Source organism: Rutilus rutilus, assembly GCF_951802725.1.
Source record: "Rutilus rutilus genome assembly, chromosome: 2".
Lineage (NCBI taxonomy): Eukaryota > Metazoa > Chordata > Actinopteri > Cypriniformes > Leuciscidae > Rutilus > Rutilus rutilus.
This window is the reverse complement of record NC_140210.1, coordinates 30,206,325-30,227,954: the sequence shown is the minus strand read 5'-3', so window position 1 is coordinate 30,227,954 and position 21,630 is coordinate 30,206,325. Positions and strand designations below refer to the sequence as shown.

Sequence of the window (21,630 nt, the reverse complement as noted above, 5' to 3'; positions counted from 1 at the left end):
AGACGCGCGGTTTCATTTACCTCAAACACACACACACACTGAAGCACGAGTGACGCTCACGGCGCTGTTTTCAGTCTCTGCTGCCTCACGATATGATGACATGATGAAATTCATTTCCAGAGCCACTCTGAGAGTCACTTCATGAGCATTTTACCGTTTCATTTGAGAAAAAACTATTGTCATATCATACACACACAGAAACTCAAAGGTCTTCACGTCAACCCATCAAAATAAAAGTTCGGTTTAACTTGAAGAAATTGACAGAAATAATTATATTAGGCTACTGTACAGTAGGCCTAGATTTAGCTACGTCTCCATGGGATTTTTTTATAAGCAATATTTACGTTTAAACAGCATGTAGCCTTTAATGCTTATGTATTGTTTACTTATGATTACCATCATAAATAAAGTAATTGAATTTAATTTAATATTTTTTTCAAATAAAATAGAAAAATAGTTCCAACAGATTTGCTGTGGTACCGAAATTGGTACCGAGAACCGTAACATTTTAATGGTATCGGTACCGACTACTGGAATTTTGGTATCGTGACATTCCTATATTGATTTATATCCTAATTTATTATTATTATTTTAAACTTACTGGGCGAGGGCGACCACGGTAGGCTAACAGCCGTCATTTAGCTGATGCAAAGCGTATACGTGAATTTACAGTATATCAGAAGAAAGCCCTGTCTATGCTCTTCGGTACGGGTTGTGTCAAGCCATTTGTTAGTCTGGTTGTTTGATGAGAAAAAGATGAAAATTTGTTGCAATAAATGCGTTAAGAATCCCTCTATCTTGTGATGTGCTACACATAGACTATGTTGGGTAATGCTGAGGCTGTGAACACAGCAAGGCAAAAAAGGATAGATTTACTAAAAAATAGATTTACCAAAGCCACGAGCTACAGCCGAATCAAACAGTAGTGACAGGACGTCTAGCCATCACATACTGCTCTGCTTTGAGCAACTTTCTACATTGGTCTCTCTTTCACACTTCTTTTTCTTTCCAAACACATTCTTTTGCCAACTTTTAGTCTGCTTTTCCAAACACTTCCAAAATCTTGTCAACATGCTCACACTCTCTTTCCCATGTTCTCACTTTCTTTTTCACAAAATCTCTCTATATGTTATTTTCCAACCATTCACTCTCTTTTCTCTCATCCAGTCTTTTTCTTCACCTTTTACACTTTACTCTTTTATTTACTATTCCTTTACTACAAATCTCTATCCTCCAATCATCTATTTCCTCTTCTATGTCTTTTTATTACTTATCTCCCTAATCTTTCTCCCTCTGATAATTAATTAGCAAGGACGCACTTCATTAGCACTAAAGCCTTTACTTATTCACTTTCATTATTGCAGTGATAAGCTAAGCCTTCCCTAATAGCCTCTCAATCAGAAGCTTGCTGTATCATAGCCCCTGATGTGTGCCGATAGATCCTCACAATAGACCTCTGTTTGCAACCATAACGTTTGATTGAAAGAGCATCTGTAGAGTTACATTTCACAACACAGCAGGTCAAGTCAAAGTTTACTTTATAATGTATGTCATTTGCATAGCTTAAACAGAATATACTAAGCATTAAAATGCTTGTGACAAGGCCCAGGTCCCAGACCCACAGACATAAGATATGTTAAACAAACAAACAAATAAATAAATAATGTACAGTAAATAGTGTAAATATTTATTTACTGTCAGACATACAGTAGAAGTGGTCACAAGGGATAAATCTAACTACTGTACACTGTAGATATGTGCTATACAGGTATGCTTTCTTTCTTAAAATATAATTATTTTGGTTACGTCCTCCAAACTAAATTCCAATGTTTTCATATTTCTTGTACTTAAAATTCCAATTTTATATTCCTTGTTACACCTGACAGATGAATTGAGAAAATGAAACACCCATAAATGTCTTGATGGTCATTAAAGGTTGTGTCATTGATTTCAGGCCCAAACATAAATGATCACATTCATCTAATCTTTCCTAACGATCCGCTAGCTGCCGGCTGCCTATGACGGCTACACGCGAAAACCCCACAACACCCACCCCTGTCGGTGATTGGTTGGAACACTATTTATTTTGGTTTTGAGTGGTGTTGAAACCAACTGTTTATGTGTGCAGATCTCAGAGCCTAGGCTGCCTACAGAGACGCGTTTTTTTGACGGCATGCTTATGGGGTGTGCAGCTAGCGGATCGTTAGGAAAGATCAGATGAATGTGATCATTTATGTTTGGGCCTGAAATCGCTGATACAACCTTTAAATGGTACTTTGCAAATGTATTAATATTAGCTGTTATGTCTATGTCTCTTTTTAAGTTGTTTTTTGTTCCAAACATTATCAACATCATACAGTATGTGAGAAACTGCAGATGTCATATGACCCATTGTGACTTTGTACTTTACATTTCTGTTCAGGCAACTTTAACGCAAGGAATATGTTCCATTTACAGATACCAGCCAACTGGCAAGTAACTGATTTATTTACTCACCACAGCCAATTGTTGCTCACATTTGACACTTGTTGAGTGTTCATTTTGGACTCTGTAAGTAATTATTATCTATTGTGCCCTTATTTTTTTCAGTAAATGTTGGAGCAGAGGAATTCTTAGTTTATCCTGATTCTAGTAGAAGCTATTAATAACAGATATACTGTAATACAAACCAGGGCTCGACATTACGCCTTTTCATGTGTCTGTCATTTATTTGTCTGAGTAAAACAGTTGCCTGTCCAGAATTGTTTTTTCTTTTTTTCTTTTTTTTGTGTGTTGTCCGGAATGTTTTTGTTTTTGTTTTTGTGTGTGTTGTAAATATAATTTATTCTGAAGCAATATTCTCATCAGTGTTCAATCAGCTTTGATATATTTGATACACCCCCCCAATTTGATCAATAAATGCAATTTTTTAGAATAATAAGACACTATAGGGCTCTTACCCTAGGTAGGGCTTATCAAATAAAATAATTTACACTGAAAAATTACAATTGCATTCAATAATAATATGAGATTGTTTTAAATATACAAATAAGAAACGTTGGAAGGAATGATACTTTTAAACATAACACTAAACCGCCAGTAGAGTCGTTGAGTCATTTATTCAAACGACTTGAATGAGACAGATGTTTATGAATGGGTCATTGAATCTTTGACTCAACCGATTCATTCAAAATGCTGAATCATTCAGTTATGAAAACACGGTTGATTGTTGCTGTGAGATGCGCTGTGGGTCTGCTGTGATCTTTGGAACTATTTCCGCTGCTGAAACAGAACAAAAACAGTCAATATTGCATCTAAAATGTAAGTGACTTAATTTTAACTGTTTATTGAACTGTTGTATGAAATCAATGTCACATTTTCAATCGTGATGGTATTCAGGAAAACAGCACTCGTCGTGTGAGTTTGCTTAACTGTATCATATGTTAAAAATATAAAAAACTCCTCATTTAGATTTTTTTTGTATGTTGTTAACTGAGTTTCTTTTGTGTGTGCTACCCTCATTTGTTTAGATTTCTCCTTGAGAGGCTGCGCGAGCCTCAACACCTTGTTATCGTCAGTAGGCTAATACATTTATTATCCACTATCGATCGCAACTTACAATAAATATAATATTGTATTATATCGTTTTAGCTATTCCCTAGTTATTTTTATTATTATTATTATTATTATCATTATTAATATTTTTGTTATTGACGTTCTAATCAAGCTACTTGTCCGGTAGGGCAAGTCAAATAGTCTTTCACTTGGTATGCAGTCTCCATTCCCTGGGCCTCAGCCCCTGTCTTGACAGGATGTCTGCTCCCACATTTAGATGGCCCAGAATATAGATTGCTCTCAGCAAGAGAATCCTCACTTGGGCCCATAAGAGAATCCTTCCACAGACCCTGGGTTGACCGGCCCTCCATCACCGTCCCCCACCCTGTGCAGGACACATCTGTCGACAATATCTTGCGCTGACATGGTGCTCCTAACACAGGACCTTGGGCTAAGAACCAAGCTTTCTTCCACATGGCCAAGGAACGAAGGCACCTGCGCGTAACCTTAATTATGTGAAAAGGTTTGCCCCTCGGGGAGAACCCCTTGGTTCTGAGCCACCACTGTAGCTGTCTCATATGCAGCAGGCCAAAAGGTATCACATTGGACGCTGCTGCCATGAGCCTCTGGAACTGTTTTACAGTGATGCATTGGCCTAACTTTATTCTAGACGCCATGGCCAGAATCGACTCGATACGTGCAGGAGACAATTGTGCCCGCATCGTGACCGAGTCCACACTACTCCTAAATATGTCGTCCTTTGGACAGGAGTGAGCACGCTTTTTTTCACGTTGAGCCTCAGCCCCAAACACCTCATGTGGTCAAGCATGACATCTCGATGCCGTGCTGCCATTTCCTGAGACTGAGCTAGTATCAACCAGTCTACTATATAGTTGGGAACTCTTATACCCTGCAGTCTGAGTGGCGCCAGGGCTGCGTCCATGCATTTCGTGATGGTGCATGGGGATAATGCTAGGCCAAACGGAAGAACCCGATATTGGTTTGTTTTGCCCCCGAAAGCGAACCTCAGGAAATTCCTGTTTTCCAGAAGGATGGAGATATGGAAATACACATCTTTTAGATCTATCGTGACAAACCAGTCCTCGACCTTGATTTGACTCACGATAATGGGAATCATTAGCATCTTGAACTTGAATCTCCACAGAGATTGGTTAAGGTGTCGAAGATCTATAATGGGACGTAACCCTCCATCCTTTTTTGGAACTATAAAATATCGGCTGTAGAACCCGGTGTTTCTCTCTGCAGGAGGAATGAGATATATGGCCTCCTTTGCCTCTCGAGGCTGGTGTTCGGTGTATTTTGAAGAGCAACTTCGGTGTCCTGAAGCAAGCTAACCGACTTGATTTTTCTACAGGCCTCTCCGTGGAGAACGAACTCCCCACGACCGCTAGCTTGACAAGCGGAAGTCGAGGATTGTGTTCGTCAGAAATCATTGTGCCCCGAAGCGCCGTGAGCGGCGGGGTTGACAAATCGATTTCCTGAGGGCTCCGCAGAGGAGTGGGTGTAATTCGCTGCCTCCTGAAATCTCGCGACGACAGAGCTAACAGCATCGCCGAAGAGACCAGGAGGCGCAAGCGGATGTTGCACCAATCAGGATTGGACTAAGTTGCACATGTGACTTCAGGAGCGCTGACGCTGAAGGGATTCCCCAAAGTGTCGTCATTTCGACGCAGCGTGAGTTCCCTCGAAAGGGAACTACGTTGTAGAACAAAACATCGAAGTATTGTAAAGTTACATTATTTCACTCATAAATTGAAAAACCCCATAGGAAAATATAGAGGGAACCAGTGGCAAATTGGTCGTCTGGGTTTTAACGTCATCCCTGCAGCATTCTATAATTTAGTATTGGACCTTTATTTTTTTTGGTCTTAAGTAACTGAATTGGTTTTGTTGTGACCAGGATTTATGGTCAATTTACTTAAGAATATGTGTTTATTGTCATTGTCTTGTACATTCGTAGGTTTATAAAATACCCTGGAACCTGCGGAGTGTGAACGAACATTATTTTATGGTTGAAAAAAAAAAAAAGAAAAAAAAGAATAATACTTCAATGCTGATGATAATGTTTAGCAAACTTGTCATTATCCCCTGACAGGTCTTATAATGTTATTCATAAAGGCAAGAAAGATATAAATTTATCTCAGTGAAGCACACTGACTGTGGGTAGTTTGATATATGTCCTGATACTATAATCTCCTCTCACCCTGCCACTGCCTTCCAGCCTTTTGTTTCTCATCAGCTTTTTTCTTTGTGGTAAAATGAGGCATTTAGAAGAACGGGGAGGCAGCAGCGTGCTTTCAATCTCCTGCTAGAAAGTGACCGGATACATCTAGGAACACTGCGGCGGGGATGAGATATCAGCACACGGCTTAAGATGCTACACGCACTGATAAAAGTGGCTGAGATGGATGAACCTAAAATCGCTGGCTACACATCACATTAAGTTGGCAGGGGTCCACAGAGGAGTATTCTAAAACGGCACAGATCGGTGTGATAGAGACAACATGGAGGAAATGCATCTTGGGGCTGAGGGGGGATTCATTGCTTTTAAAATGGTTTAAAAATGGTTTCTATCAGCAGATGTCTAAGATGCCTGACTCTCCTTTGATATCTGTCATCATTATACCACTTGGAAACTGACTGTGAAAAAGGTATATAGCTTGTGCAGCCGCTGACTAGAGCCCACACGCAATCATCAAGATACTGTAATGCATATGAAAAGCAATATGCTTATAACAACACACACATAAAAAACACAGTTGAATCTGTCAGTGGTGGTCCTCTGTTTGGAATACAGCTTGTTTCTGACTGTATTTGACCTCCCTGGCTGTAAATTAACCTTTTCAGCAAACGGCTCTGAACTATCTAGCATGTCAATATGCACGCTCAATAGCTTAAAAGCACCTATTATTACCATTGATTTCTGTTTGTCAGATCCAGCTTAGGATTGATCATTTAAACCTTTGATTTTTCTGCTCGTCTTGCATTGAAAGTGCACACTTCAAGACTCCATAATAGAATTTATACAACCCAAATAAAGGTCTTCTATCAGGGGAGTTGTGGGGGTCTATCAATTGCAAACGAGCCCTGGGCAAATGAAAATACAATTAGGTTTGAGTGTGAGTTTAATTATCTTTTAATTATTAAGTACACATTAACCTTGGGTAATGGAATTGCTTTGTGAGAGAGATAACAACACTACCTTTGACTCAATAATTGATTAATTGACTTCCTCTTCAAACAGCATCAATGAAAACCCCAAGTGAATGACAAGCATTCATTTCGGTGTCATGGATCTCTTAACCTTGTGCAATGCCCATAGCTCAAACACTGTATTTATATATTCATTTGCTTGTTTGTATAATCTATATATTGTTTATTATTTATTATTGAAAGTTATTATACAGTGTAACCGACACAAAAAGTCAAGTCACTCCAAAATTAAATTAAAGTGGTTTACTAGATCACATAGAGAAAAACAATATATATATATATATATAAGAATGAAAAACAAACAAATAGGGCATGGGAAATGAAAAATACAGAAACTCATAAAAAAATCAAAAACATATCACAAAGGTTGAATACTATAATTTTAGAATCTCACCTACTCCTATATATTATTAGTTTCAGTAATTATAATACTGATTCTTTTGCAAGATATCTGAAGGTGGTGAAATCTCATTTTGAACATGCAGTCTGGATTACAAAAAAGGACATGAAAAATGTCTCATTTAGCTCTGTGTAAAGTCAGACATACATCAATATGCCTTTAGGTCATTTCCTGTTTAATTTTTCTTTTGTCTTATTTTGCTTTCATTATCCCAGACTGTTTTACAACCTAGACTCAGATACAATCTCTATTCTGATATGACTTTATTTCCGAATGAAAAAAAAGGAAGAGCAAATAAAAACATTGTTTCTCATAAGAGAAACAAAAAAGGAGAGGAAGGGAAAAATAGTAAGCGAGTGATAGAGAGAAAGAGTGTGAGATTGTGAGACAGGAAAATGTCATCTACCCTTAACAAAGAAAGTAAGTAAGAGGGACAGTGGATAGAGAGATGGAGAAAGATACTGTTCAAATCTAACATCTAGAAGCTGCAACACAAAAGGTGGACAGTGATGAAAGACTGCATTTATGGCCTGTGTATGGCCCAACAAAAAAAGGTTTCTCTTCCATCATGCACCAGCAAAGGACAAAGGGAACAAGAGCAGGCCAGGCCAACGGGACCTGTGACATTAGGGTCACTCTGGACAGTCCAGAACAACACTACATTATGGCCTACTTCCACCCTGAAGCCTTCTGCACAAAGAAATCTCTACATTCTTTTGTTAGTATGACTCCAGTACAAGAAACATCCCAAGAAAACACCAAAGGGACACGTTTGACATTTCGTTCTGTCTGTTATCAAGGTTCTCCTCCCTAGTGACAACTGGAATGGCCACAGCCAAAGTTTCCTTTAGGAAACACAACATAATGGGGGGAATTCCCTCATAACTCTGATATTCATGCACACTGTCTGCATTGTTTTAGCAACCAATTCGCTACAAAAATTATGCAAATACATTATTAGCGCAAAACCATCCAAAGCTTTTGCTGAATGCAATTTGCATGGAGCATTTCCTCATCTCGCTGAGCTTTGTAAAAAATCGCAATCTAAAACAAACCTAATCTGCATAGAAAGAAGGTATGCTGTCTTCAATTAAATACTCATTTAGCACCCGGTTAAACTGGATTTCAAGTGCTTACTTAAAGGCACTTACACATTCAGGCACTTGTATTCAGCACAAATCAAACAGATTGCTCAATGTTCAATTTATTGTATTACCTGAAAAGCATCGAACTGTTCTTGAGAGCAAATATAGGATGTGTCAAGGCTGACCAGGCATGTAAATGAGAACCAACAGCAATTTTTCACTGTCTGTAAAGCAGAGGCTGCGTTCAATTTTGATGTCAAACTCAACACTGCATCTTGGATCAACGCTATGGGGAAAGCCATCAGCATGACTGGTGTCTGAAGCACGTGTAAACACACTCAGTTTCATTTGCTGGCGACAGCCCGTGATGTCATAAGCAGAGTGCCAAGAAGTATAAAAGGGTGCCCATGGCACACGCCATCAACCTTTTTTGTCTTCAGGAGATGCTTGTTTCTATGTGCTTGTAAGGCAAAAGCTACTGGTGGAGCATGTTCGACTCCTCAAGGTAGCTGGATGTGCTCATTATGGTGCATTCGCAAGACTGAAAAAGACTGATAAGCTTTGTTCTTTCTTGATTCTCTCCCGAGGGAGCATGGGAGGAGTCTGACGTGAAGTCCTTTTACTTACGTGACTCCTGATTAGGGATGGGTATCGTTAAGGTTTTAACGGTATTACTACTCTTACCGATACTCCTTATCGATCCGGTACTTTAACGGTATTCTTATCGGTTCTTTTTGTCATATTAAAACAAAGGAAAAAATAAAAATATTTATGCTCCTCTGAGGCCTAGGTCCAGGGCCAGATTGATAGATTGTAGAGATCCTTGATGTTTGGACCCTACATCACCATCATGGCTCCCTCCTGTCCAACCATGCCAAATTGGTACAAAACTTGAAACTACTCTTTCTGTCGCCTGTTTCATACAGTATGTGCGCTATGTAGTGCTTGATTGCAATACATGCATACCAGCACATTTTCTGCAAAGATACTTTAGTTTAGATAGGAGAATGGGGACATCTCTGAGGACATCCTGCCCCCTTCACATGCCCCACAAAGTAAGAATGGCATGGTTCAGTGGCTGTGGGCGGAGTTTGACTGTGTCTGTATTTTCCTCTATGTTAGGATTTAAAGTAAAATTGCATGCTCCCGTGCGGATGGTTGCTTGGGAGTTGATACCCCCTTAGAGTTGATTCAGGGTGAATGGAGTATGTAGGGCAATTATTTCCCCCTACTTCATTTACCTCAATTCCCAACCATTGTTGGGCCTTGAAGTTGGGATATATGCTCCCCTTTGGGTGGATGTTGTATAGGCCTCACTAGTTTGACCCATGTTAAAGCGCAAGCTATGGCGGGTCCTTGAGAAGTGCCTTTATTTAAGTCAGGGTTGAGCTGCTCTCCCCCAGTGTACTGAGATTTTTTCAGTAGGGCATAGCTCCCCTACGGCCTCCTTGGGGTTTGGAGTATGTGAATGAGAGTTACTGACAACCTGTAGCTTGCCTTTCTTTTGTTTGCCTGCCTGTCTGAGTAATGACAAGGGACATATTTCTCCTTTGGATGGCAAACTAATCTGTTGAGTCAAGGTATGCTATGCCCACTATGTTTGTGCATATTCTCACCTAGTGAGGCAGGCATCCCCACGGCATGGTGGAGTGGGTAATTTTACCCATAACGCTGATCCAAGACGCAGTGTTGAGCTCCACTTCGAAAGGGAACGTCTCAAGTTACATCTGTAACCATGGTTTACTGAGAAGGGAAAAGAGGCACTGCGTCTCTTTGCCACATCATTTGGTCTGCCTGCACATCTCCTTCAGACAATGAAGTTGATGACATGTGCTACGGGTGCTCTTATACTTCCGGACACTCCGCTTATGATGTCATGGGCTGTCGCCAGCCAATGAAATTAGAGTGTGTTTACACGTGCTTCAGACACAGGTCACCGATGTGGGTGTTACACTCAAAAGTGGAGGCAGATGAAAGTGAGCTTGCAGGGGTGAGTTTTAGTGGACTAAATGATTGAAAGAGTCTATTTCACTGGAAGGCCTAGTTATGACATTTTGATTAAACATTACAAGGTCAAAACATTTAAAAAAAATAAAAACACTTGCATGGATTAAATGGTTCACAATAATATCTATGACATGCATTTAGAAAATATATATGGTCGATTTGAATTTCATGTACTGATTACCACCATAATAATACATGACATAAAAAATAAAAAAGCCACAAGATTAAAGGGATAGTTCACCCAAAAATGAAAATTCTGTCATCATTTACTCACCCTCAAGTTGTTCCAAACCTGTATGAGTTTCTTTGTTCTGCTGAACACAAAGGAAGATATTTGGAAGAATGTTTGTAATCAACAGATCTCGGTCCCCATTGACTTCCATAGTAGGAAAAAAATATACTATGGTAGTCAATGGGGACCGAGATCTGTTGATTACAAACATTCTTCCAAATATCTTCCTTTGTGTTCAGCAGAACAAAGAAACTCATACAGGTTTGGAACAACTTGAGGGTGAGTGAACAATGATAGAATTTTCATTTTTGGGTGAACTATCCCTTTAAGTGGCCTGTCCATACAACTTGGCCAACGCTGATGTATAGACGTGCACATAAACACAAAAACAAAACACCTTCAGTGTTAACTAAAATAATTAAATAAACATTACCAAAAAAAAACTGAAAATGTCACATGAATCATTCTAAAGATAGCAAAATAGGTAACCAAATTGAGAAGAAACAAAAATTGTATATAAATTATAATCAAATGTGATTTGTCATGCAGGGACTTATGGGAAATAATAGGGTAGTTTTACTTGCAAAACCCATACATTGAAAGCAGATTTTCACATACTATTTAGGGCTAGTGGTGGAATCAGAGATGTAAATTGCTGATGTTATATGTCAGTAGAGATAAATTCAATTCAGTCAGCTTACTTAAACCTCTAAAGTATATTAACCTGATTTCTGCATCACGCTAACAACCGTCCGACGATTTTTTTTTTAATTACTGGCACACCTGTTCGATTACATGCTGTCTCAAAGAAAATATACTGGAAAAAATCAATGCTGTCATGCCTGCTAAAAAACTAGATGTACCGCATCGCGGTACAAAATATGACCGCCGCTCAGGCCTGCACTGGCTTTCCACAAAAATAAATGACGTGGAGTAATTTGGCTGTATTGCGTGTTTATGTATATACCTAAAAAAAGTAATAGTATGTGCATGTCTGTCTGTGTGTGTGTGTGTGTGTGTGTGTGTGTGTGTGTGTGTGTGTGTATGTGTGTGTGTTTGTGTATGTGTGTGTCTGTGTGTGTGTGTGTGTGTGTGTGTGTGTGTGTGTGTCTGTATGTGTGCGTGTGTGTGTGCGCGTGTGTGTTTGTGTGTGTGTGTCTGTGCATGTGGATTTGTATGTGTGTGTATGGGTGTGTGTCTGTGCGTGTGGATGTCAGTGTGTGTGCATGCTTGCGTTTGTTTGTATTCCTGCATGTGTGTGTGTGACAGTATCATCCTAAACCAGCAACCCTTCGCTCAACAGCACCATCTACAGGCCGATGAGTGTACAGTCACTAAATGTGCACATAAATGAATTTATTTTATACCCCCCCATGGATGAAATTCTACAAAACTTAGCAGAGGATACCCCCAGAGGATGTCAAGTTAATCATACACATGAAATATGGTGCAGTTCTGAACATCTCCACTGAAGATAGGGGCGATTAAAGCAGAATAATATTGCATTTTCATTTTTTATGGGAGGGGCGCAAATCACAAATGAGTGATTATGGGCTAGGTTGATGTGGGCCCTTAAGAGCAACATACCATAAAAATTTCTTCATCCTCGGTGCCACGGTTCAGGTAGTTATTTAGGAAAAACTGCATTTTTTTGGGTTTGGGGGGGCCCAGCGCGGGGGGGGAGTGGCCCCCGGGGACCAAACGAAATTTTTCCGTAGAAGTGTAGTGGAGCTACATGCCCACCAAATTTCATGTTCCCCGGTGTTTCGGTGTCCCTGGTATCGTTGACGAAAAATTTACGGGGGCCCCAGCGCGGGGGGGGAAGTGGCCCCCGGGGACCAAACGAAATTTTTCCGTAAAAGTCTAGTAGACCAACATACCATAAAAATTTCTTCATCCTCGGTGCCACGGTTCAGGTAGTTATTTAGGAAAAACTGCATTTTTTTGGGTTAAGGGGGGCCCAACGCGGGGGGGGGGGGGGTGGCCCCCGGGGACCAAACGAAATTTTTCCGTAGAAGTCTAGTGGGGCTACATGCCCACCAAATTTCATGTTCCCCGGTGTTTCGGTGTCCCTGGTATCGTTGACGAAAAATTTACGGGGGCCCCAGCGCGGGGGGGAGTGGCCTCCGGGGACCAAACGAAATTTTTCCGTAAAAGTCTAGTAGACCAACATACCACAAAAATTTCTTCATCCTCGGTGCCACGGTTCAGGTAGTTATTTAGGAAAAACTGCATTTTTTGGGTTTTGGGGGGGCCCAGCGCGGGGGGGGAGTGGCCCCCGGGGACCAAACGGAATTTTTCCGTAGAAGTCTAGTGGGGCTACATGCCCACCAAATTTCATGTTCCCCGGTGTTTCGGTGTCCCTGGTATGGTTGACGAAAAATTTACGGGGGCCCCAGCGCGGGGGGGGAAGTGGCCCCCGGGGACCAAATGAAATTTTTCCGTAAAAGTCTAGTAGACCAACATACCACAAAAATGTATTCATCCTCGGTGCCACGGTTCAGGTAGTTATTTAGGAAAAACTGCATTTTTTGGGGTTTGGGGGGGGCCCAGCGCGGGGGGGGGGAGTGGCCCCCGGGGACCAAACGAAATTTTTCCTTAGAAGTCTAGTGGGGCTACATGCCCACCAAATTTCATGTTCCCCGGTGTTTCGGTGTCCCTGGTATCGTTGACGAAAAATTTACGGGGGCCCCAGCGCGGGGGGGGGAAGTGGCCCCCACGGACCAAACTAAATTTTTCCGTAAAAGTCTAGTAGACCAACATACCATAAAAATTTTTTCATCCTTGGTGCCACGGTTCAGGTAGTTATTTAGGAAAAACTGCATTTTTTTGGGTTTGGGGGGGCCCAGCGCGGGGGGGGAGTGGCCCCCGGGGACCAAACGGAATTTTTCCTTAGAAGTCTAGTGGGGCTACATGCCCACCAAATTTCATGTTCCCCGGTGCTTCGGTGTCCCTGGTATCGTTGACGAAAAATTCAGTAAGGTGACAAAAAAAAAAAAAAAAAAAACCTTTGACAATCCCTATATGACCGCTTTCGCTAGCTACGCTAGCGGCGGTCATAATTATATCAGTGAATCACATCATGAAAACAGAGATTTGTGTAGAGCACATCAGTCACTTTTAGATCAGGACTGTGAGTGCGAAATGCTGCAGCTTTAAATAGCTAAGGCTGAGTAGAACAGAAGGAAAACTTGCTTGTGTTAATAGAGATGTTCTCAGGATGTGGGCGAGAGTTAAAATCAAGCTTTGTGTTTAGTGTCAGTTGCAATGATGAAAACAAAAGTTCCTCTAAATCAGTGGGAGCTCCTGTTTTTTTTTTCTTTCTGCTAATTAGAAGTAACACTCTATGAACTCAATCAAGAACCACTGAATCAGCCGCAGATATCAGAGAGCACATGCTGGTGTTACATCAGCAGACTAGTACTATGGTGTTAACATCTGTTGTATGGACTGGAATCCGGGGAATGCAGTCCGGGCCAGTTGGAAACTATATGTAAAGGCCCCAATATACTCGCAGCAAAGTCCTTTTTGTACACTACACTTTTCATTCCATTGCCTTGCAATCAAAAAATGTGGGAGACTAGAAACGCAAAAGTTTGATGAACTCTGACCTGCAAATCTGTATCACGTAAAGACGCAAGGCTAATAGATGATCAATATGTCACAGTGTGACCTCTTAGCTGAATTATAAGAATGCAAACTTTTGCAGTAAAGTGAAGTAGATTGTGTGTGTGTATATATATATATACACCACTATATTGTTATATGTTGAATTTATGTTTTTAAAAAAGATGCCACAGAGTGTGGCATCATATCACATTGCATTGTCCATGGAAATTTCGTGTGCTCAAAGTCTAGCGTGACCTCAACTTAAAGAGAAGTTTGAAATACGTTTTTAGCGATATACCGTACTGTTAGTGAACATCCTGATGCTGCCCACACTGTTGGGAGCGGCGTTTAGATGAATATGTAAATATGTTTTGTGTGCTTTCCTATCAATAACAAAATAAACACAACAAAAATTACAGTGGCGAGAAAACAGCAGTTAAGAAGCATCTAATCATAGCCATGTGGACATCTTTGCAAAAGCTCTGCTTTAAAGTGTTAAATATGAATAAAACAGTGCCAGTATTGCTTACAGTTAGAATTACAACATCAGTTTCTACTCTAAAGCAGCTCTCCAGTGTGATCATATGTTTACTCAAGTCTGACCTCGATGGACTGAAAAGAAGAAATGGATCGGAGAAAATTTCAGCCTCAGAGCTCACCTACCTACTAAGTAATTGCATGGGCCAATGCTAGTTTGGAGGTGTTCATAGGCCAATATTTTCAGAAACTTCCCTTTGGCAATCTGTTTCAAACTATCAACCTATCTCCAAACAGACTTTGTTTAAGCCTAAATTTGTTCTAAATGATGTCACACAAGTTTATTCTTCGATTTTGTCTGAAGTATTTCAGAGCCATAAAGTGGAAGCATAATCCAAACAAATGTATACAATTTTATAAAAAATGTATAAAACTATATACTGTAATCAGGATAATAATCAGGAGTTGTTATATTTATCTTTTTGTAAATGTAAAAGTATTTTAATTTATTGGCAGCCCTATAATTTATCAATTCTTTTATTTTATTTTTTTATAGGTATAACAAAGCAAAATCATAGTATGCCCTTGAACCTGCGTGGGGTACCCTGGTTGAACTCGCTGGTATAAAACATCGACCAACTGAGCTTGAATGGTTGAGGTCCAGATTCCGTTGTGATCTATCACTAAATACCAGATCTGTCCTACTGAAGGTCACTGAAAGTCCCATTACAGATAAGGAATTAACACTCAAAAGTGTGGCTTTCTGTCTCATCTTGACACAACTTCTAAAACAGCATGTATTAATCATTCACGTCCCAGTGCTGTGCTCTCTTTGAAAAGAGACGGACAGGCCTTTTTAGAAAAGGTCAACCTTTCAAATGGCCGACCGGGAACGAGAGAGCGTTAAGAGATCATTAATCACTCTTTGATTGACACAGAAGTCTTTGTATCGTAACTACAGCAATGTAACCATGCGGACTGTTTTTTTTAATTACACTCATTTAAAATGAATTGACCATCTTTGATGATTGTCACAGCTTTTTCATCTTGAAAAGAACAGCAGGACCAGAGCAAAGCTAAATGAGGTCAAAATTCAGCAGTTTAAAAAGAAAAGAAAAAAAGAAAAATAAGCCTAACTTACAGCAAAAACTTATTTTGTCAAAAGTTTTTTGATTTTGCACTTGTGATTTTTTAAATTATTTATATATAGTAAAATTCAAAAGTATCAGGTAAGAAATAACAATAATAATAATTTTAAAAGAAATTGATGCCTGTATTCAGCAAGGATGCATTTTGATAAAAAGTGACAGTAGTAACAGTAAATAAATGTAAATGTATGATGTTATATTTTATATTTAAAATATATATATATATTTTTTTTTTTTTTTTTTTTATATTCATCAGAGAATCCTGAAAATCATGTATCATGGTTTTCACTAAAATATTAAGCCTCATAATAATAATAAATATTTATTTAGCACCAAATAAGCACATTAGAGTGGTTTCGGAAGGATCATGTGACACTGTTAACAGTAGCAATGAGTGTTAAAAGTTCAGCTTTGCCATCAAAGGAATAAGTGACATTCTAAAATATATTAAAATAGAAAACTGTTGGTTCAGTGGCATTGTAAAATTGTAATAATATTTCACAATATTAATGTTTTATTGTATTTTGATCAAATAAATGATGCCTTGGTAAAAATAAGAGACTTCATTTAAAAACAATAAAAAAATCTATATTTAAATGTGAATCTTTTTTTTTCACAGTATAGTGGACAGAGTGGGAAGATTTATAGTGCATGTTTAATATTATATTATATTATTGTAACGGCTTGTAGGTGGTTGTTGATGGCACAAAATGATGATGAAGATAACAATAATATTTATTTAAACAGAAACAGGCAGAACAGACACAACCACGTTCACACATACGAGAACCGACAAAGGACTGAACAGAACAGGGAGTATAAATACACAGAAGGAAACTAATTAGACAGGTGAAGAAGGTAAACTAATTAGGGACAAACGAGCACAGGTGCGGACAATCCATGACAAGGTGAAGACATGGTGGTGACAACCTACATCAAGATGTTAGGTCTGGCAACTCACCGTAGACACGGCTCAATCCGAGGGGCGGGATAAATGGCTGTCTTTCAAATTCCCTCTGCACGCAATAGGACAGCGCTTCAACCAACCAGAGCGTTTTCCCAACAGCGGAGCTAACGTTAGTTGATAGATTCAACTTTTGCCATATCTGGCCGACAAACCTACGAACACATCTTCCTTTTTTAAAGCGATAGTTCACTTTGAAATTAATTTTTGATATGTTTTAGCTTACCTCAAGGGCATCCAAGATGTAGGTGTCTTTGTTTCCGCAGTAGTTTCAATTTTGATATTTTTAGGTCAAACCGTTCTTGTCTGTCAGTCATATAATGCAGGTCGATGGTCATTGTCTCAAAACACAAGCACAGAGTCCAAATTAAAACAATTCCCCATCGTCCAAATGAAACAATTCCCCATCATAAGTACACATTGATGGCCTAAGACACGAAACGAGCGGTTTGTGTGAGAAAACGAACAGTATTTATATCGTTGTTATCTTTTGAAAACAGCACACGTCCAAATGATCTGACGGCGCCGGCGGGTATAGATATAAACATAGATGTCGCCTTGGCTACTGCAGTTCATTGGAACGAAACCGTAGCCAAGCGACATCTAGTGTATATATCTATACCCGCCTGCGGGCGGGTATAGATGTATACACTAGATGTCGCCTTCGCTACTGCAGTTCATTGGAACGAAACCGTAGCCAAGGCGACATCTATGTATATATCTATACCCGCCGGCGCCGTCAGATCATTTGGACGTGTGCTGTTTTCAAGAGATATCAACGATATAAATACTTTTCGTTTTCTCACACAAACCGCTCGTTTCGTGTCTTAGGCCATCAATGTGTACTTATGATGGGGAATTGTTTCATTTGGACGATGGGGAATTGTTTTAATTTGGACTCTGTGCTTGTGTTTTGAGACAATGACCATCGACCTGCATTATATGACTGACAGACAAGAACGGTTTGACCTAAAAATATAAAAATTGAAACTACTGCGGAAACAAAGACACCTACATCTTTGATGCCCTTGAGGTAAGCTAAAACATATCAAAAATTAATTTCAAAGTGAACTATCCCTTTAAGAATGACTTAAAGAGTCATTCTTTGTTCTTTTCTCAAAGAAAAGCTTAACTCCAAGTCCTCCAGAGTCGCGGCCAAAGCCGATTCGAAAGACCGCTGTTCGTCGTCAGCCATTCTTTGTTTTCAAGTAGCAGGGAATTCACACGGAACCGTCACAACTCTGTCATCATTATGTTTAGCCCGCCCACCGACTCTATACACGATGTGATTGGCCTGACCAGAGTTTGGTTTTTCCAGCTCAAAAGTCAACGGAGAGTTGCTAGACTACCCTGGAAGCAAAATAAATTTTGCTGCTGCTAGGGTGCGTCTAGATTTCTAGGCTAGGTGACGATTATATTATATTATATTATATTATATTATATTATATTATATTATATTATATTATATTATATTATATTATATTATATTATATTATATTATATTATATTATAATGTATCACTGAACTGTTGATGGGGGTTAGCATGAGCATTATATAATACTTTCACAGTGGACACCAGTTCTCTGTGACACACTCGGTTATTACAGCACAGAATCTGCAGAGCTTACAGTGGAGGGGAGCCAAGAGAATAGTCAACGAAACAATGGAACAGCACAAACTAACCTGTTCCTTCAAACAGAGAAGGTAGAGGGGAGAGAGGCAGAGAGATAGGTAGAGAGATAGAACCCCCATAGGATATGTCTGTGCCAGAGTAAACAAAACACACGCTGGTCTCCTAATGCTAGAAAACAAATTAAATGGCGGGTAAAGTCTCCCCAGACTGGAAAAGGTGTGTTCCATCTGGCTATGGGAGAAGAACGAAAAAGTATTTGATTAACATTACATACCCTGACCTAACAGAGAGAACTAGGAAAATACATTGTGGTAAATACTAATAGGAGAGGTATGTAACCCAGGATATTATAGCATGAATTATTGATTTGATCGGAGGTATGCACCAGCCTCTTACTGCAGGAAAAAAGAAACCCCAACTGGTGTTTACTGTTGAGACGAACTCGCTTTCTTTGACATCATGAGCACCTGTGTAAGAGCAGAACTAATATGAAGATGTGCACAGCAACTCCATTGGGAAATCATTTTATAGGCTATAGGTCATTTTACACAACCTCAAATAAATAAATAAATGATAAAAAAAGCCAGTCAGCCTCTATGGGCTGACTGGTTCCTCCACTACAACACTTCCACTCTAGTACAGCTCAAGACAGGACTAGTAGTTATAGTCAACCTCAGAAAAAGGGCAGTGATTGAGCATCAGTCATTCTGTTCTTTATCATGAAATTGATTTAATAATAGTAGCTCTACTATTAGAAGCTCTTTTTGGGCTGCGAGATCACACTTGGTTGCTTTATTCAAATTGCTTCTAGCCCTTTGACTGGTTTTAATGTCTTGGAAAATCCCTCTATAGCACTCACGAGAATGAAAGGAGGTGAAATTGAATTATTAAGACCTGTGTTAATAATTACCTTCTAAGAAATTCTCTGCATGTACATTTCGGAACACTAATGCCATCTTAGTGGCTTGTTTTTATTAAATTTAATTATAAGAATTTTTTTTTTTTTTTCACACGAATCATGTGGATTGGATTAAGTTGAGATAAGTAATGTTTGAATGGGTATGGTGGGAAATCTCTTTTTAAATAACTGTATGCAAGCCCATCCTTAGGGCCTAAACCGAACGGACTGAGGGGTGGGGGTTGCCCGCTTCTGCTACCTCGTATGGCCCTGATGGTACGTTTACCTTATGTACATAGTGCAAGGGAAATTATGTATAAGGTACAAAGGTCACAGGAAAATATTACTTACCCCATTCATTGGGTAGGTCTTCCAGCTTAGTTCTCCCAGCACAGCAGTAGTGTCCAAGAGAACGACTATAGAGAAAAAAAGATGACAACTAGGTCAACTATAAAAGTCTCAAAAAGCACAATGAATCAATGGACCAGTTGCATAAACATATGAAACAGTTTCTTAAGAACTAGTCTGACCAACTAGCAATTATTTAGGGCTAATTGGGCTTACTTTTCGGATGCAGATTAGACCAATCTACCTTTTTATGTAACTAAAGAAAAAAAAGAAAAATTAGATGACTAATTTGTAAGACAACTGGCCACATATTAAAACACTACGGCCACATATAAAACAGGTTTATGTAGAACATTTAATTAAAAGAAGTATAATATGTTTTAGAATTTATTATAGAATAATAATACATGCTAAAGAAACAGTTCACCAAAATTTAAAATTCAGTCTGCTCAGTGTTCAGTCGGAAATTTTAATTAACAGAAAACAGAAAATGACAAAAATACACCACTAATTATCATAAAATAGGTCCATGGAACTTGTGCGCTATATAAGAAACATAAGAAATAAGAAAGTCATAAGAAATCTAAATATATATATATTTTTTAATTCATTTATTTTTGACATTTTCACTTCATGAAAATTCACGAGGTAACTTTGTTTTATTTGTGAAGAAACAGATAGTCAGATAGTTTCAATGAATCTGTTGAAAAAAAAAGCAGCCTAAATGATTAGTAAAAAAAAACAAAAAAAACAAGCTATGGCATATAGCTTCAGAAGATTTGGAATAAAAGTTGTACGTGTAACGGAGGCCAGCTATAGTAAGAGCTGTGTGAGTAAACCTCACAACCTCACTCAAGAGGTGCACTAGCGACTGATGCGGCCCTATAGCGGCTGCAGCCTTTAGTGTACGCCAGTTCGAATCCCACCCGGATGGGTGGGAGTAGAACCGTAGGGGTTACATATGGACTACTTCTATGATAATTGTATGGTGATACTCTTTTTAAAGTTTAAGTCTCCAGTCTCCTTTCACTATGCATGGAAAAAAGTGGCAGTAAATTTTTCAAAAGAAAAGAAAAAAATTAACAAATTCAAAACAGCGTGAGTATGAAAATAAATTTCAGCAACAACAAAAAAAACAATAAGCAGCTAAAAAAAAAAAGCACCCAAACACAATTAAGGTGTTGATGCCAACTTAAAGCAATTGATTAAGATTCAAGAAATGAGACTTACAAGATTAAAGTACCAACAATCAGGCAGTAAGACTCTTAATGGATCCCTTGAGTCTGACATCATTAACAGATACAAAATACACTATGGCAAAACCCACAGCAGAAGAATACAAATATTACAAATACTGCATTTAGTCTGCATGCTTATAAAATTAGCTCTTTGAAGCTAGTCACATCCACTGCCCCCAGCAGGTGATTCATCTGTTCAACAAAATAAAAAAATTGCTCACCCACATGTGCCAGTTTGATATGATGAATGTGCAATTTCCTTTGTCTCAACACCCAGGACTTAATTACAATGTCTATCAATAAGACTGTGTCATGGGCGTCATATTCTCATCACACAAAGTCTGGGTATGTGTCATTCTCTCTTCTACTTAGCCAAAATTCCATATTTAAAGTTTAAAACATATACTTCAACAGTAAGTATGTCTTTTGATTTTGGTCTGTGTACAAGTGATCATTATTCTCACTCAGCACAGCGGTCTGTGTGTAAGACAGCTTCTGAATATGTGTTGTAATACTGAGTTAATAATCAGCTTATCCATCTGTGTTGTCAAAGAGTTAACGTAATGATCCTCGAAGAGTGCCTGTCTGTAGAGAGTCTGCAGACAGGCTGAGCACTACTGTTCGCCCTGATCAAATTTGCTTGACAATCCCTGATAATTCTGCCTGGAAGTGATGGATCTATTCTACTAACACACCCAAACAGAAAAATGTGAATTAGAGGATTAGGCACTTTGGCCACTCATTCTAAATCACATTACACCTTTGTCTAGACCCAGTGTCTCTGTCTTGAGTCATATTATCCCTAAATTTCCGCACTTACTTT

The 21,630-nt window shown here is 39.1% G+C and overlaps 1 protein-coding gene across 3 annotated transcripts in view; it reads right to left on the bottom strand.

The window, feature by feature from the left end:
• The window catches only part of epha6 (eph receptor A6), a 155,398-nt gene that overhangs the window by 115,961 nt on the left and 17,807 nt on the right, over window positions 1-21,630 (bottom strand). For all 3 annotated transcript variants that reach the window (XM_084392953.1, XM_084392954.1, XM_084392955.1), the window contains exon 2: window positions 19,573-19,637. In XM_084392953.1, coding sequence (XP_084249079.1) covers window positions 19,573-19,637 — 65 coding nt within the window. The remainder of the gene's footprint in view (window positions 1-19,572; window positions 19,638-21,630) is intronic.